The sequence below is a fragment of the Sarcophilus harrisii genome, chromosome 5, assembly GCF_902635505.1.
Source record: "Sarcophilus harrisii chromosome 5, mSarHar1.11, whole genome shotgun sequence".
NCBI classification, from domain to species: Eukaryota; Metazoa; Chordata; class Mammalia; order Dasyuromorphia; family Dasyuridae; genus Sarcophilus; species Sarcophilus harrisii.
In genome coordinates, this window is record NC_045430.1 from 63,362,112 (window position 1) to 63,381,338 (window position 19,227).

Below are 19,227 nucleotides of genomic sequence, written 5' to 3' on the forward strand. Positions count from 1 at the left end.
AGATGGCGTGCCAAGACCAGCAGATGATAAAGAAAAAGTTTAGAAACTCAGAAATGCACGAAAAAATATAATATATGTAAGTACATATATGTATATATATATGAGTGTGTGTGTGTAGATAAACAGATAATTGTATAATATAAAGAAAAATAGAAGGAAATCCTCAAAAAAGGAAGATTTCTTCTCCTCCAATATAAAGGGAAAACAGAATTTTTTTTAAACCAAAAAGTTTTACACAGATTTTCCAGATCACAGGGATACCATACCCCTAATCCCCATGATGTGGAAAAGATAACTATTCTCTCTTAACCTTAACACATCACACAGACAGAGAAAGAGAAAAAGAGGTTGAAATATCTAACATGTACACATAGTCACACATCTGGAGAATTGTATTCAATTCTAGCCCCAATTTGTTCAAAGGACATTGACAAAATTGAAGCATATTTAGAGGTATTCTTGAAGTCTGTGAAACATGTCTAACAACCAGGACTAGAAATCATAACAAAAAAGGATCATCTGAAGGAACTCAGGATGCTCATGTTGAAGAAGAAAAGAGAAGAGGGAATATGATAGCAGTTTTCAAATTTGTGAATCATTGACATAAAGAAAGAAATCACTGTTTGTCCACAAAAAGCAAGACCAGGACTAGCTGTTAGAAGCTACAGAGAACCAAATTTTTGCCAATATAAGCAGTATAGTAATTAGAGCCATCCAAAACTGAAATAGAATTCCTTGGAGAGGGAACATCTTCAATTGAAGGATGAATAATGAGGATATAATAGAAATAATGCTTTGAGTGGGAACTAGACTAACCAATTTTCACAAACTTTGCAATTCTCTGTTCCTATTATCCTAAGATTGTAAAGTCAAAGAACAAGGTCAAGATGGAGGTGTTATGAGAGCAACTATAAACGGCAATGTCGTATAGTAGAAGGAACACTGGTTCTCTAGTCACAGGACTTGGGTTCAACTATCCCACATTCTTCCATTTAATACTTTAATTAGGCTAGCCCCTTAATCTCTCCCAGACTTAGTTTTTTAAATGAAGGAATTGGATTTGTTATCCCCTTTTGATCCCATGATTTAAAAAAACTAGCTGAGAGATGAATGGATAGATCACTAGCCTGAAGTCAGGATGACCTGAGTTCATACCTCAGACACTTCATATTTCCTGGCTGCATGTCCCTGAGCAAGTCACTTAACTCCAATTGCCTCAGAAAAAAATTATTTTTTTTAAAGTTAGCTAACTTGGAAAGCAAGATAAGCAGCAATTGACCTAGTCCCCTGCTCCAGACCAATTGGGTTTTTTTCTGAATCAATAGTTACTTCACAACCAATACCCAAACTAAGCTCTTGTACTTATGTACATTGACTATACAACATTAGATTATCAACTGTTAACAAAAAGAAGGGATATTCTTTCACTTTAATAGGATGGTTCTAACATTAACCATTGTATTTGACCAGAGCTTTATTGTCTCTCCATATTGATTTTATTTATGGTAGTCATCATGTGTATTATTCTTTTAACTCTGCTTTCTTCAACCTGTATTATTGACACAAGACTTTTCATGTTTCCATGAATCTTCATTCTTTATGGGATATTAATATTCCATTTTATTCATATGCTGTAATTTGTTAAGTCATTCCTCAAACATGAGGTATATAGTTTTGCATCCAGCTTTTTGCTATCAGAAATAAGGACATTGTAAATATTTTTAGACATATGAATCTTGTTTATTGTCAGCAACTTTCTTGGAATATAATCCAAGTAATATACTGCGTGGACTCTGTGACCTTGAACATCAAGTCATTCAACTCTCTGGATTTCAGTTTCTTCATATGTGAAATGGAGGAAACTACATACCTTCCAAAGTTTCTTCTAGCTATGTACTTTTTGTAAGTATATAGAAGAAGCCCAGCCAGAGAAGAACAGAATACTGTCATGTGACCATATTGATTTGACTGTATGTTGAACCAAAAGAATTTGAAACCCTTGAATTTTCAAATAGTTTTTAGCTAAATCATGTTGCTACCACTTACCTGGTAATAATTTATCTTATTTCAGAATTTCTCTTATTACATATTATATATGATTCTTTACAAATGGTCATTCATTCATCAAGTAATTACTGATTACCTACTCTGTGCAAGCAACAGCCTCTTGATCATCCAAATTACCTGAAGTAATTTGGTTTTCCCAATAAATCAGTATGTTTTTATGATCTCTCAAATGAATAATATATAACTAGTCCTATTTCCCACACACAGAGGAACTGAGTTGTGAAGGGGGTATCATAGGCACTCTTACAGATTTAGGACAATTAGGGAAAGGAAGGAAAGGAAAGATAAACTTTATCTCTCCTTCTATCCTCCTAGACATGGTACCATAGTACTATTATTATGTTAATAATAGTAGCTCATATTTCTATCATACCTTAAGGTCCACAAAGCACTTTCTTTGTAACAACCCCCTTTCTTCAAGTCAGGAAGACTTAAAATCAGATCTATTCACTCTATCAAGCGACCTTACTTTTTAAATAATTCTTAAAAGTCAATGTGCTTTTAGACATTCTGGGGAAAAATAAATAAATAAAAATAAACATATTTTCCAGCTGTTGCTATGTCATCATGATTATATTTAATATTTTCTCTCCTTTTAATCACCAATTTATCTACTTTCACAGCAAAATAATCCCTTTAATGTCATTAAAAATTGTTTAAGAAAACATAGAGCTTTCAATAAAACTCCTCCTTGGTTATAGCTTGTGTACTGTGCAGATAGCTATTTTATATCATTATGAGGTTATAAACATGACCATTTCAATACCTGATTCTCCAGACCCTCTAAGCATTGGTCAATATTGATGGGAAAGGACATTGACCTAGAAAAAACAACAATAACATTGCATTTGGAACCAAAAGATCCACACCCAATTATCTCTTCTGTTAAATGTGTGTGTGTGTGTGTGTGTGTGTGTGTGTGTGTGTCTGTGTGTGTGTAGGGAGAAAGAAATATATACAGGTATAATATATGTATATGTGTGTATGTCCCAAAAGTCAGTGCTATTTTAAGCTTTAATATTTAAGCTTTAATACTTAAAGCTTTACTAAAACTACTGAAATACCTTGTAATATACACATACAAAAACACACACAGAGTACTTTTCTTATGTATAACTATATATTTTAGCAGAATCTGTGATTTTATCTTTATAAGAGGTTCTCTATGAAGAAATACTCTTTACCAATGTTCAGAAAGAAATTTAATGATTTGCCCAGTCGTGCAGCTATGTGTCAGAAATAGTACTTGAAACCAGCTTCTTTTGATTCCAAGGCCAGTTCTCTAGCCAATATCCCAGACTGCCTCACATGATCCCCAGTCAAGTGGGACTGCATTGGAAACTCTGTGTTTTATTAAACGTACTTTTAAAAAAAACCTTCAAGGCAATTATTTTGCCTTGGAAATAAATTGGTAATTGAAAATATAGAGAAGATTAAATCTATTCAAGATGTTATATAGTAGCTAAGAAGTAGGTTTCTTTTTTCCAAGAGTATCTGATTTTTAAAAATTATTTAAGAGTCATGAGCCTACAAAATTAAAAATTTTCCTGAACCCAGAAGGAAAATAGAATCAGTCATTCGTTTGTCATTTGTGATAGCTCCAATTTATGCAAACCTTTAGAGATTTGCCTGGGGGGGTATGATAATTAAAAAATCCTTAGTGCTTTATCTCATATGTCACTCTTCACCTTGGGACATTATTTCTCACAAAATGACTCCAGCCATGGGCTCAAACAGACAGATTTAGTCCTAAGGGAACCTGACCTCCAGAGAGAGACTTTTCTCATATATCCTCTGGCTTATTATTTCTCTACCCTAGAGTTCAGAGAAAATCTTTCAAATAAAGACTAGGTATTCCCCTAAAAAGAATTAACAGAATCCCTCTTAAGAAAAAAAAAAGTATCCAATGTACAAAGTAGATATCAAGTACAGGACAGCTATTTATTTCTTCTACCACAAAAGATGTGCTCAAAACACAAAATATTCATAATCATGTATTAACACACACTTGAAACATTATATTTTCCTAAGAAGTAAAAACAATTTTATGGACTGTGGAACAGACATTCACTTTCACCTGAAACCTGTCTTCCTGAGCAACTCACAAAGATACTTCTAGCCAGCCAATAGGATTGACTTTCTTAGTCAATCCTAGCATATTCCTTACTCTTTTCAAAATGCAGGTGATTTCTTCTGATAATGGTTCATTTTCTCATCTGAGAAGTAATATAATTTCAGTCACCCCCCAACAGATAGCTGACACTAGTTTAGATACCCCTACCAGGAGTTCAAGAGATAGCCAATAAGAATAGAAAAACACTCATTTCTCAGAACTACTGTTATAAACCTGGGCTCACAGAAAGAAACACAAAATAAAAGAGGGTCAGAAACTTGTCTCAGGTTTATCTACTTTAGCACATGTTCTCACCACCATATACATGTGGCCATCATAGCAACTATGGGGCAAAGGAAAATAAATTCCTTACCCTCCCCACCTCTTTTCCTATAAGTCCCACTTAATGTCCTTGAGGAAAAAGGAAATAAAGTGTGTGGGAAGAAAACAGAGAGACAAAGACATAGAGGAAGGAAAGGGAAGGGAAGAGAAGGGAGGAGATCTTGGTCCTCTCCTTATATAGCCTACTGGGCATGCTTCTCCTGTTGGATCAGCCTCCAATTATATTTGTTATTTATTTCCCCCATCCCAGGTTTCCACCTATTCCAGAATATAACCTCCTTAAGAACATGAACCTTTTTTTTTTTTTTTTTGCTTTTCTTTATCGTTTCAGATTTTATCGTATCATTATACACTGAGTAGATACACAATAACTGTAGAATTGAAACTGGAGTGGAGTGTACTTCATCATCACAACCAAATATTTCTCTTTCTTAAAAATCACCAATAAAAAAGATTTCTTTCTCCTCAGAAATATGTCTTAGTGTCAGACAACCCTTACAGCAAGGAAGTTTTTGCAAAATATTTCACCAGTGCCCTCCTGTTGCTATTTAATCCACTTCTCTATTCTAATAAAAGAAAACTACTATTCAGGATCATGAAATATTTCTTCATATACTTGAATATCTGAGCCTTCTTTTTCCTAAACTCTAATTCAGTTGATATTTATTGAACAAGTCATATGGCACTTTGGAATGGAAAATTATGAAAAAGAAAGGTTCCTGCCCTCATTGGCATATAATGCATGCCTTGCCAACTACAAATATATATATATATATATATGTGTGTATATATATATATATATATATATATATTTTATAATAATGTGAAGTATTTTGGTTAAATTGGGTCCGTTGTTATTCATATCTGGCTATACCAGAAACCACAAATTTTGTTTCCTTTCCTGATAAGCATCTAATCTCAGAGGATGTCATACTCTCCTCCTGCAATGTCCATGAACTAAATTGAGTTGATATAGCATGACCAAAATAAATTGATTTTTAGCCTGATTCACCATGGTTTTAGCCTCAAAGTGGGAGAAAGACATCTGAACTGTCTTTATAAGAGACCTATAACTAGGATGGGATGGGACAACAAGTAGTTGTCTGGTAGTCAATGAAATATTTCCCTTCGACTGCAGACCATCCTTGAATCATGGGGCATCACTCTTGAATAGTCCAGCGTCTCTGCTGACCTACCTCTTTCTTCCTCCTCTCAGTGTTTGGTGGAGGTGGCAGGGTCAATGGTAGTAGCTCATAAGCTAGGATTGCTTTTTCTGGAAAGTGAGCCATTCTTTTTCTTTGTATGTATGACTGCACTCACCTATGACAGTCTTCTTCATTCCCTTCCCATAACAGTATTCCCCTCAGTTGTTAGAATTCTTAGTTATGGATCTGTTAGGGGAGCCCCATTTTTCTCTTTTTGCCTCAGTGGGTAATCTCCCTAAGATGAACAATTTTTCTTGTTTCATTTTTCCCATTTTCTTGTCAACATATATTCATGCATGCTGTTTCCATTTTTACAATAAGAGATCACAATAACATATATTCAGGAGAAGGGACAAAAATTAATCTTGATTTTCATTGTATGGCAAACAGAGGTACTAATTTTAAGGTCAAAGCTGAACTTACTCATACTGAATGTTGACTAACTTGAATTGAACATATTCCCAACTGGAAATTATATTAATTACACAAAAGTTTACACTTTATGGATGATCATTATATACTGAGAAGAAGAGTGGCTAAGAGATTGGGAACCAACCTTAGAAAAAAGGATGACTTAGATTTGTACCTAATTCTGGATAAATCACTTGACCTCCCAGTTTACTCTAAAACTGCACATTGCAGGGAAGATGCCAACAAGTATCATCAGAGGGAATCTTCTCATGGGGAGTGTCCTGTTTCAATGAAGTCACAGACTCAGTCCTCCCCCCCAGCTGTATACTTTCAAACAGGGATGGAGTAAATGTACAGCCAGATCACACATTTACTTCTGAAGTTAACGTGATGAACCAAAGATTATTGAATGGATTTAGAAGGGTGGGAAGAGCCCCTAACCATTGCATGATGCAGGGACATACATTGCACAGAAGTGGAAACAAGATAATCAGAAGAGCAGAAAATTAGTCACAATCTTTAATGGGGCAAAGAAGAGGAAAAGTAAGTAAAGTTTGTAAGACATATGAGCTGATTCCACTGTTAATGGGATCATTAATTATTTCTAGCTAATGCAGCGATCTCTTTGTCCCATAAAGCTCTAAGATATTTGAGGTACACACAGTTATAGCTAGGTGAAACTTTCAACCTAGAGAAGAGTTGGATCATTTTGTATTTCAGCAAAGAAAAAACAAGTCCCTGGGCCCCAAAGGAAAGTAAGTGAAAAGTCTAAAATCCAGTAACAGACCTCCCCAAGAGGAAACTGGCAGGCAAAGATAAAAGCTTCCACAAACAGATGGTGACTTGAAACAAGGAAGGTAGGGGAAAAGACTAAAAAATGGAAGAGGTCAAGGATTAGAGAGATCTATGGAAGGGCTGGGGGCAAGAAAAAGGAAAATATAGGAGGAAAGTTAAGATCTTCTTAAGATGAGAAAGTTGATAGGGTAAACTCCCTTTTAAAATCAAGTTTCAAATGTGAAAAATAAAGTGTTGGGATTTGGGGTCAGGAAGAAAGACATGGGCATAAAGATATGTTTTTATACATTTAATATCAATATTTCAGTAGAAACTAGGAAGTGTCCTAATTTAAAGGAAAGACCTTGAGTAAGACAGTTTGTGAATGAATAGCTGAAGCCTTTAAAATGTTGAAAGATCCAGTTATAGTTTATTGTATTCTCATTAGTTGAACAGTAATTGTTGGAGATCTCTAACATGTTTGAAATACTCTGGTATTTATTCCTGATATCAAACACTTTAGACTGGTGTCAATTCTGACCACAAAATCCTCATTTTTAATGCCCTTTCATTATTATTACCTAAGGAAGAAAAAATTTAAGTTATGTACTAAGGTATCTTCAGCATTATAAAAGGGAAAAATCTGTAATATGTTTTTATATACAAATATAACAGAGATAAATTTAATAATTAAATAATTTGAAGTATCTCTATTTGAAGAGAAAATTCAAAGGGACAGAAAGCCATCTTGCCTTTTAAAAACCTCTCTTCCCAAACCATTTTCCTACATATAATTTATAAGGTTCATGAAAATTCTGTAATCAAGATTAATCAAGAGGACAAAGTCTAGGAATAATAGACACAACTTTAGGTGGCCCTGGGGAATCATTTTCCTAAAACCATTCTGTTCTTCTTCAACTACTCCCTGTAAGGCTTCTCCTGTTTCTTAGCCCAAGGAGAATTCAAGAGAAGCTTTTCATAATTAAATTAGTAAAAGCTTCTTCCTTCTCTTCATCTGATCATTATTCTGATCACTTCATAGAGGAGTCTTTCCTGGGCTGGAAAGGCCTCTCCTTTCAGTAATGGATTGGCCTTCAGTACAACAATGTGAAAATATTTCAATGCATGACATTGTTTTTAAACTGATTAAAGAAAGACAGATAAGAAAAATTCAGATTAGACCAATTTAGACTGAAGGGTTGTTCTTAATGTATAACTAAAATAGGGTATGGGGAAGGGTGGGTCTTAATATGTTTTCAAAATTCCTGTCTTATTAATCTCTCTTCAATACAATTCAGCAAACATTTTCAAATGTGTAGATTGCTAGATTGCTGTTGCTGTTCAATCATTTCATTCATATCTGATTGTCCTTGACCCCATCTGAGGTTTTCTAGGCAAAGATATTGGACTGGTTTGTCATTTTCTTCTCCAGTTCATTTTCCAGGGAAGAAATCGAGACGAATATGCTTAAGTGACTTGCCCAGGGTCACAGAGCTAATAAGTGTCTGAGACTGGATTTGAACTCAAATTTTCCAGATTCCAGAGCCAATATCTACTCTCTACTGCACCACCTAACTACCCCAACTATACTAGATATTAGGAATATAAAAACAAAAATACAAAACAATAACTGTCTTCAAGGAGATCACACTGTCCTGCAAAATCCAACATAGAAACAGATGCAAAGAGAAAAGGTACAAGATAACTAGAGAAGAACAAAAATTTTTTGACCTGGATTCAAATTGTGACTCTACTACTTATCACTATTAAAAATCCTCCACAGCCTTCCTCTTATTCCCAAGTCAAATCAAAGAGTTTTAGTCACTGAGCACCATAAAATAGATGATTGTAGTTGTGGAGAGCTAAAGAGAGATGTTCACAAAACAGAAAACCTGAACTTTTCCACAATGGAGGATTTGGAACTAAGAAGGACAATTAGGTGGATAGAATGTCAAGCCTGGAGTCAGGAAAACATACCTTCCTGAATTCAAATCTGATCTCAGACACTTACTAACTGTGTGACCCTGAGCAACTCGCTTCATTCTGTTTGCCTCCGTTTCCTCCTCTTAAAATGAGCTAGAGAAGGAAATGACAAAGCAAGCACTCCAATCTCTTTGCCAAGAAAACCTCAAAACAGGATCATGTCAGAAATCCCAAAATGGAGCCATAAAGGATCAGACATGACTGAAAACAAATGAACAACAAGAACAAAAGTCCAATGTCATCATTTTATTTATGAAGAAATAAAGAAACAGATAGTAATTTGCCCATCATAGAAGTTGAGGGTTTGAACCCAGATCCACTGGCTTCAAATCTAAACTTTCCACACTGCCTCTCCAGGAAGCCTATGATTTCATTGGGAAGTCAATGATGCATGACAAAGACCTAAGAACATTTACAAAACAAGCTGCAAAGGGAAAAAAACCACACAAATTAAAACCACATAAACAGCCAACTGAAGCACTGAGAAGATGTGGAAATGAAGCAAGGAAGAAAGTTGAGAGGTCCCTTCTTGAGGGAGGGTCAAAACAGAAGAGAGAGCTCCATGCTGAGAGCTAGTTTGTGTTTTAAATCCAAACTGTTGCCCATCTGTTCCTGTCACTGAATATGGAGCTATGCACTCTGGAGAGAGGTGCCAGGGCTGGCCGAGCAGCTGGGAGGGTTGTAATGAGGACGTTTAGCATGTTGTTCATTGAAGCAGCAAAAGCAAATTACCACCTTTAAGTAATGGACAGGGATGGCTTCAGTAGGGGGAGCTAAGAAAGCATAATGGATGAAGGAGAAGCAAAAGGTAGAGTGCCTGTGACAGCAGAGCAATAGGGAATGGGGAACAAAGAATATTTTTCTGGACTAAGAATGAGTTCTTTTGCACATCTAACCTTTTTATCCTGTTTTGAGCCAGGGATGAGGCAATATCCAATGAAGTGCTGGGACTCAATGAGGAAGTTCACCAAATAGACTGGGTTCAAATCCACCTCAGAGATTTTCTAAATGGATGGACAAGTCACCTGGTTTCTCCTTACCTCAATTTCTTCATCTTTAAAATGAGGAGGGAGCATTCAGTGTTCTCTAAAGTACCTCACAACTCTAATTCTATTACCCAATAATCCTAGTTCAATTTACACCTTTAGGCTTCAAGCATCAATCTGTCCATTAATACATATTTCAGACAAGGAAGCTATTTTCCATAATCTGGATAAAAGAGAGTATAATGAAGGTCAGGGATCGTAGAAAAATCAGGACTTCCACTGCTCCCCACATAAACACACCTCATCCTGCACAGCCCTGCCTTTAGTAGAGTTTAATTCTTCCACCCAGAAAAATGTGTTGTTCTTTACAACAGGAGTGTCATTTCTAGTATGACAAGCTTATAACACTGTCCACCCATATTCTCTTGGGCTTATGTCACCAGAAGTACAAGGGGATCCATTCTACAGACATAGAATAGGCTTTCTTCATGGGAAGTGTAAGGTTCTGTTTTTGAATTGATCCAGAACCTTAGATTCATTAGCACCATGCTTTAACCATCTGGGAAGACAGAGCCAGAGGAGATCTTAGAATTTATCTGGTCCAACTATGGCTCATTTTGCATATGAGAAAAGTAAGCACCCAGTAAATGGGAAAGCCAGGATTTGAAACCAGGTATTCTGACTCCAGAACACCCTTCCCTGGTCATTACTCTTCATAAGTGTAGCCTTCTCCTATTAGAATATAAACTCCTAGAGAGCAAAGCATTTTTCTCTATCTGTCTTTCTGTTTCTATGTGTGTATCTATTTCTGTCTCTTTCTCAGTTCTTTGTCTGTCTCTGTCTCTCTATGTATTTCTATCTCTCTGTCTCCCTTCTTCTCTCTCTCCCTCCCTCCTCTTTTCTCTCCTTCCCTTCCTCTTCCTTCCTTTCCTCCCTCCCTCCTTTTCTTTCTTCTTCCTTTCCTCCCTCCTTCCTCATTCACTTCCTCTTTCACTCCCTTCCTCCCTTCCTTTCTCTCTCTCTGTTTCTGTGTGTGTGTCTGTGTCTCTTTGTCTCCGTCTCTCTGTCTTTCTCTCTCTCTCTTTCCTCTGTACCATTTGGCCTCATATCTCAGAGATGAATGTCTAGGAAATAGATTTGTCTCATGGTCTCTATGGTATCTGCCAAAATTATTATCTGTGTACCTGCCCTAGTCAAATCTGGAATTGGGAGAATAGTATTGGACAAGGGTTACAGGAAGCAAAAGAAGAAAGATCTTAATTTATTTTTTCTTTATCTTTAGGTATTGGAATTCCTTGAGCAACCTGGTAGCATCATTACTGAATTCAGTGAGATCAATTGCTTCACTCCTGCTGCTCCTTTTCCTCTTCATCATCATCTTCTCTCTCCTGGGGATGCAGCTCTTTGGTGGAAAGTTCAACTTTGATGAGATGCAGACCCGGAGGAGTACATTTGATAATTTCCCCCAGTCTCTTCTCACTGTGTTTCAGGTAAAGACCCTCATCCACTGAGATTAAAACAGTAATAGGAAGGATAAATAGTATCTTGAACGCTTCCACTGAAGAATTCTACCCTATTATAAGGCTGAGACTAGACTTTGGAAAAGAGGCAAAAACCCTAGGAGAGAGGATCAAGGTCATCTGGAGCCCACTTGGAAGCAAGAGGCTGAATTGGGTGTCCTTCTAAGATTCTTTTAAGTCTTAGGATTTTTTAGGGGGGGGAGGTTGAGCTTAAGTAAAAATGTTTTTATTAAAAGTTTTATTAAAAACTTAACCATGAATGGCAATACAGCCAACTGAGTTTAATGATTATTTATATTTAAATTAATTTTGAAGTATAAAATAGCATGACAGCTTTTCAATCATTGTCTATAAGTCCCCATCAGTATTCTTTCTCATTCATTTTTCTTCTTCTATGATTTATAGTGGGCATGTAATTCATTTTTTTTCTAGATTGAAATTTGATTAGAGATATCTCATTGCTGGAGAAAGGATCCAAAGATTTCCCCTGAAAAGGATCTTCAAACTTTAGAAAATTACCCCTACAATTCCTAAGTAATCCATGGGTCTTGCCTTATGCAATCCATGGATCAATACAAATCATTAATAAGTAAAAAAAATAATAATAATGAGTAGAAGATAAATGCCCTGAGGTCCATGACTCTGAAATACATCAGGTTTAGGCAAGGCTTATTCTAATTATGTTCTGAACATGTACCAATACATTAGACCCCCCAATGTCTTCTATATCTCTTACCTTCTGCTCTCATCAGTTCATAGAATAATGATTTCTTGGAACTTCAGAGCTAGGAAAAATTGTTGTTGCTGTTGTTGTTCAAGCTTCATTCTTAAAAAGGACCAATGACATTAAGAAGGTAATGTCGTGACTTGACAAGAATCGTATTATAGAGATCATCTACTCCAATCTCTCCTTTTTTAGATGAAGAAATTAATGCTTCAGAGATTCAAACTCAGACTTTCTGATTCTAAACACAAAACACTTTTTACTACATGCTGCTTAATTCAATTCAACAGATATTTATCAAGTAATTACTGTGTGTGGACAGCACAGAGATATTACAAAACTTAGACAAGTCTTAGTCCCTGTTTTCATGGAGTTACAAAATCACAGAATTATAGAAAGGATCATCTAGTTTAACACATGCCTGAAAAGCATCCCTACTCTAATAACCCAAACAGCAGTCATCTAGCTTTTCCTTAAAAAATTTTAATGAAAAGAAACTCATTCATTATCTCAGAAGCAGCTCATTCCATTTATTATCTCTTATTTTTAGGAATTGTTTTTCTCATAGCAAGCCCAAGTCAATCTCTCTGAGATCAAGAAAAAAATGCTAGTTATTCTCACATATAACAGCTCTTCAGATTCTTGAAGAAAGCTATCATTGTCTCTTAGATTAATTTTTTTTCCTCCAAGCTCCAATTCCTCCAACTATTCCATAGGTAGTATAATCCAGACACCCTGTATCATTCTGGTCGCCTTCCTCTGAATGCTTTCCAATTTGTTGATTCCCTCCTAAAAATATGATGCCGAGAATCAAACTAGTACTCTAAATATGGTCTGTCTGGGGCAAAATATAGTATAATTTTCATTTCCCTGTCCTGAATGCCATACTTCTCAATGTAATATAATATTGCCTTAGCATTTTTGGCTGCCATATGACATTGCAGATCATATTGATCCACTGAAAGTCCTCATACTGAATTGTAGCCAAGTCTCCCCCATCTAATATTTGTGATGCTGATTTTTGGAACCTGAGAATCAGGCTTTCTATTTATTCCAAATGAATTTCTTCTGAGTCAAGACAGTCCTATGTGCCAGCTAAATGAGATATTTTTGGCCCCGGATTCTATCTTACAACGCACTTACTATCCTTCACAGGTTTGTATTATTTATGAATCTGACAAGTATGTCATCTATACCTTTATCCAAATCATTGTTAAAAATCTTAGACAGCACAGAGCCAAGGAGAAATCCCTTAGGCAAGCCACAAAAGTGCTTATTCCAAGTTGAATGTCAATGTGCTAGGTCCAGCCCTTTAATTGTTTCTGAGTCCACTTAAATTGTATATTTATTGTTTAGAGTACATCTCTCCACCAACTATAGAAGAGCATAAGAGAACTTGTCAAATGTTTTCCTGAAGTTTAAAAAACTATATCAATAATATTCCCTCAATCTATGAATCAAGCACCTGTTTTTGTAAGGTTAGAGAATTATTTCAGGCAAGAAAGGCAAATTTTGTTGTCCATTTTCCCCATCACTTAAGAATAAATGCTTTTTAAATTGGTTAGTGTGTGTGTGTGTGGAGGGGGTGACACTAGAAAAATAAAAGACATCTGAAGAAACATTTATTGGAAGAATATTTTGGCTATAGAAGACTTAGTCTTGATCTTATAGCAACATGCAGGAAAATGACTAGTGAGGGCTTCTGGCCATTTCCAGGATGGGGTGCAAGCTTACTGGACTACAGAATCTCTAAGTTTTGACCCTCTCTTGGTCCTACCAATATCAATGCAAACAATGAGATTGCAAACAATGAAAGGAACACCAACTCAAAGATAAAAGCTTCCTTATTTACAAAAGATGTCTCACCTCCTCATGTGACTTATATTGTTCTTCTAACTCCTTATTTTCATAGACCTTAGCCCTTTTATGTATCCAAAGTCTATAAGAAAGATTCTCCAGATGGCCACACAATTGCTACAGGTTTATAACTTTTGTAGAAAAGGAGAACCCCCTCAGCTTTAGGAATGTAGGACTAATAATAAACAAAAGGCTTCTGGGATATTTTAGCAGAAACAAAGTACTAAAATATATGTGTGTGTGTTTCCTAATTCTAGAACAACTATTTTCCTCACAAAAATCATGTAGAGAATTGAACATATAAAGACATTTAGAGAATATAGTATAAAGGAATTCATTGCTACAGTGTTTAGTGAGGAATCTGTTCATTTCCTTTGAAAATTACAAGTATGATCTATTTCTTAGCAATAAAGAGCTCAAAAGGTTTTTTTTTCCTCTTGTACTTTATGCCAGGCTCATTTAACAGGGGGAAGAGGGAAGTAAATTTTATAAACAAAACACAAAGAAAGCACAAAGATTCTTATATTTATATAAGCTCTTTCATTAGGGAGCATCTCTCCTAGGAATAAAGTGGCAAGATTCCATTTCCAACAGAGAGAAAGGAAAATATAACCTTTAACCAGAGCAAAATACATATATGGGGATAAAGAAACATCAGTTTTAATTTACAGAAACGTAGAATGGTACAAGTATGTAGGTTTTTATTTACTACCAAGTACCTCAATTAACCTCTTCATGAGAAGAAGCAAACTTTGTATTCTCAACTAATTTAATAGTGACCTAATTATGTTAGAATGAAGAATTTTCTTACTGGGCATTTTTTTTTAAAGTAATTATCTTAGAGGGGAGAAAGTGACTGAGAATTTAATATGTAAATAAGTAAAGGCTTGTAGACTTCATTTACTAAATATTTCCACAGTGTAATTAGTTAGCAAAAACAGGATATGAAGATAAATATCAACCTCAACATGGAATTTTTTTCACTGTTAATCTTAAGAAAAAAAATTATGGTTGTAATCAGGAAGGGCTTTTCCTTTATATGGTACAGTTTGTAAAATTTCTTTCTGGGGAAAGTTAATAAAGACCTCCCAGAACAGTACTCTATTCAATATTCTGGTTTCCAAAACTCAGCAAAATGTGAGACTAGGACCAGACAAGTCCTAGTTATTTGGAGAGAAGATAAGAAAATCTAAAATATGAAAGGAGAAGAAAATATCATCAGGGAAGAGCAGAGAGAGGCTTTTTTACTTTTATCATCTCAAAGTCGCTCTTCGAGTAGGCTTCTGGTCTGAAATAAATGCTCAAACTTGTCCATCGGGTTTTTAGCATAAAAACCATATGCAACAATTTATAGTACTACAATAAAGTTTTCCACTTTGGGGATTCTCATGACTTAGAAAATAAGTCAACAGAAAAATATAACAAAATTTTAAAAGATTCTCCTTTATATTAATATTTTTAAAAGGAGGAAAACAGCATGAATCTGGTGTATGAAAGCATCACTACTTCCTTTTCTAAATATTCATTATCCATCCCTTTAATAATATGTTCTAGAATTTTATCAAGAATAAAAATCAAACCAACTGGTCAATAGTTATTCCTTTGTTTGAAATTTATTAATGTACTCTTCTGTAGTCAGTCACAGAATCATAAAATTTTAGATGTGGAGAAGACCTTACCAGTCATTTAATTTCACTTGTACTGGAAAGAGGTAGTTTTGGCTATGTAGAAAGCTAACAAATGGCCTTCCAAACTCTGCTTCGAAGACTTCACATGGAGAGAAATCTACTAACTCCTGAGATAATCTCCCACTTTTAGACAACTATAATTGCTGGGGAAGTTTTCCTGGTATCAAGACAAAATACACTTCTTTGTAACTTCTATCCATTGCTCCTAATCTTCCCTATGAAGTTATAACAAGTCTAATCCCCTTTCCATGTGACAGTCCTTCAAATACTTAGATACAACTATGTGGTGGTACCTTTCCCATTCTATGAAATCTTTCTTTTAAAATTTATTTTAGTCTAAATTAAATGCCTCCCAAAATGAGCACTTTCATATACAGAGCATAACACAGAAATATGATTGTATATTAATATCATTTCATACCTCTTGCTTTTAAAGAAATAACAATAATAGATTCCACATACTACTTTCAAAATTGTTCTATTCATGCTTCCTTTGGAATCTTCTTCTCTTCTCTCCTGTGTATTTCTAAAAGTTGCAATAGCTTTCTCTTTCTATCTTTCTGTCTCTTTCTGTTCTTAATTTCCCCTTCTCTATCTCTCCAGTTAAAGAAGGAAACAGAGACAGAGAGAATAAACTCTTGTAACAAATTAGCATAATCATGCAAAAAGAATCCATATAGTGGCCATGTGCAAAAATATATGTCTTGTTTGACACCTTAAGTTCCTTTTCTCCTTTTCCATTTGGGTAAGATTTTTTCACAGGTCATTTGATCCTCTAAAGACATGTCATTTTATTGATCAGAATATTTAAAAGTTGTTTTCCTTTACAATGTTGTTGCTGTCCTTGAAAAAAAAGTTACCCTGGTTCTGATCACTTCAATGAGCATCAGTCCACACTACCTAGATTTCTACTAAATTGTCCTCTTCATTATTTATTATGAACCAATAATATTCCATCACATTTATATACTATAGTTTTCCAGCCATTTTGAAACTGACAGGGAGCCCTTTGATCTTTTTTTTTTCAATATCTGCTCCCTTTCAAAATCAGAAAGTTTAGACTACTTAATTCCTTTTGAAGGCAGCAAGGTGATACTATAGTGCATAGAACACTGGTCTGGAAACAGGAAGACACGAGTTCAAATGTGGTCTCAGACACTTACTAGTTATATGACCTTGGGCAAGCCACTTAATCTTTGTTTAACTTATTCCACTGGACAAGGAAATGGCAAACCCACTCCAGTATCTTTGTCAAGAAAACCCATGGGATTTTGCTTTGGGGTTTTGTTTTGTATTGGGGTACTATGCTTCACAAAGTCATAAAGAGTTAGAGATGACTGAAAAACTTCCTTTAACAACAAATTCCTGCCCTCAACTTTCTTTCCACCATGTTTGTTTCTTTGTTAAATTTTGTTTCACACACACTGTTTATGTCTTTGATTCTTCTTCATTCATCTGACAAAAATGAAGTTCATCTAATGCTTCCATGATAGTATACTATTCTTCTCACACATTCTACATATGAGAAATAAGAAGTTCCACTCCCCCTTCTTTATCCCTTCTACACTCATATATGCTTCCTTTTACATTTAGAACTTTACTTATAACAAAACAGTCCACCCATAGGATCTCCATTTTTGTAATTAAATTTCCTCAATATTTTTTGAAGATATGATAGTTCTAAAGGGGCATTTATCTTTTCTCTCTGTATTAGAATGTTAGCACTACATCATCATATGAGTGTCCCTTACAACTATTCAAATAAGTGGACCTTTCCAGGTTTCTCTGAGCTCTTGCATTTGTATTTCAAAGTGCTTTTTTAGTTCTAATCTTTTTATCAGATATATTTAAAAATCCTCTTAAAAGGATTATTAAAGATCTGTTTTTCCCTTAATATTCACATTATTCTTGGTTATCTCTCTTGCCTTTTGAAATACTCCAAGATTTCTTCTTATTTATAGTAAACATTGCCATATCTTTTGTGATATTGGCATGGCTCCTTGAAACTTGTTTCTCTTCTTTCTGTACATTTGAAGCGTTTTTCTTTGACTTTGGATTTTGTCTATAATATTCCTTGGACTTCTTTTATTTGAAGAGATAATTGGTGTTTTTTTTCCTATCTACTTTATCCTTTGATTCTAATAGATCTGAACAGTTCTAATAATTTCTTGAAATATAACATCCAGAATGTTCTAGTCATAGTTTTAAATGATTCTTAAATCATCTGTCTTTCTTTGATCTGCTTTCTGGAGCAATTTTTATATCAAATATCTTATATGTTATCCTACTTTTTCAATCTATTTTGTTCTAATATTCTCTGCTTTCTTGTGGAGTAATTGATTACTGTTTGATCTTTTATAGTTTTTCAGAGAATCCCTTATTTGACTAAGCTTTACTACTTTGTCTTCTAATCTATTTATTCTCCTTCCAATTCTTTCTTGCAGAACTCTAATTTCATTTTTTTTCTCCTTACTTCTTTTAGGTATTCAGGTATCACTTATAGAAAATACATTTTTTTCTTTGACTTTCTCTTTGCAATTATTGTTGAATTATTTTCTCCTTTTAGGGTGGACTTGGGGCATCTCTAGATCTGCAAAACATTTTTACTAGCCCATATGTTCTTTGGTTTATTCATCTCTCTAGATTTAGTTTCTCAATTGGGATTTTGAGAATTGACTAGCCTTTAACTCTTGCCATTCTTTAGAGTATGGTAGTCAGCCTTGCTTGGACTTACAGTGGATCACCTGGGTTTCTGTGCTAACTCTACCTTTTGAGGTTATCCCCTTACACCAATCTTACAATTTCTGGGCCTTCAGGATTTTCTTTACCATTCAGGACAAAATGCCACATATCTCAAAGCTTCAGGAATCTTTGCTGTTGTCATCTGTACACTGCCACACAGCACTGACATTGGTTGCTGCCATTCCCTGGGACTTCCAAAGTTAAGCACAAAGTTAACACGCAAGCACGCACACACACACACACACACACACACACACACACTCTCCATTAGATTTAGACATCATTTGGGAAGAGGGGTGGTTCTTGTTGCAGGCTACACTTGAGTCGAGCAAGTCTGTGAGTTGCCTGAGAGACTAAGCTTATTTGCTTGTGTTGGACCTGAATTATTTGGATCCTCTTTTCCTTATTATGCCTTCTGGCTGACTTTTCTGTAGTTTTGAGGAGGAAGAAGTCATTTACTACAGTTTCTCACTGGATTTCTTTATTGTTATTTGCTTTAGTACAAATGTCAGGGTTTTGCTGAAGCAAATGTGTGAGAGCTAAGTGGTTTGTTCCCATTCAGGTAAAGATTTTGGCCATAATCCTACTCAAATCTTTGAAAGATCAGTGCCAATTGTTTAGGCATAGCATCTGCCAATTTTACAAGTATCTTGGGATATAATATCTCAAGCCTATTGATTTGAACTCATCAAAGGTAGCTAGGTGCATTTTTTAAATTTTATTTATTTATTTTTAATACACATTGCTTTGTGAATCATTTTGGAAGAGAAAATTAGACAAAAGGGGAAAACCATGGGAGAGAAAAAAAACAGAAA

At 35.1% G+C, this 19,227-nt stretch overlaps 1 protein-coding gene across 2 annotated transcripts in view; it reads left to right on the forward strand.

Annotated features, from left to right (window-relative positions):
• Window positions 1-19,227, forward strand: part of LOC100926503 (voltage-dependent L-type calcium channel subunit alpha-1C) — a 342,775-nt gene that overhangs the window by 180,502 nt on the left and 143,046 nt on the right. For both annotated transcript variants that reach the window (XM_031937793.1, XM_031937792.1), the window contains exon 12: window positions 11,164-11,371. In XM_031937793.1, the coding sequence (XP_031793653.1) occupies window positions 11,164-11,371 (208 nt within the window). The remainder of the gene's footprint in view (window positions 1-11,163; window positions 11,372-19,227) is intronic.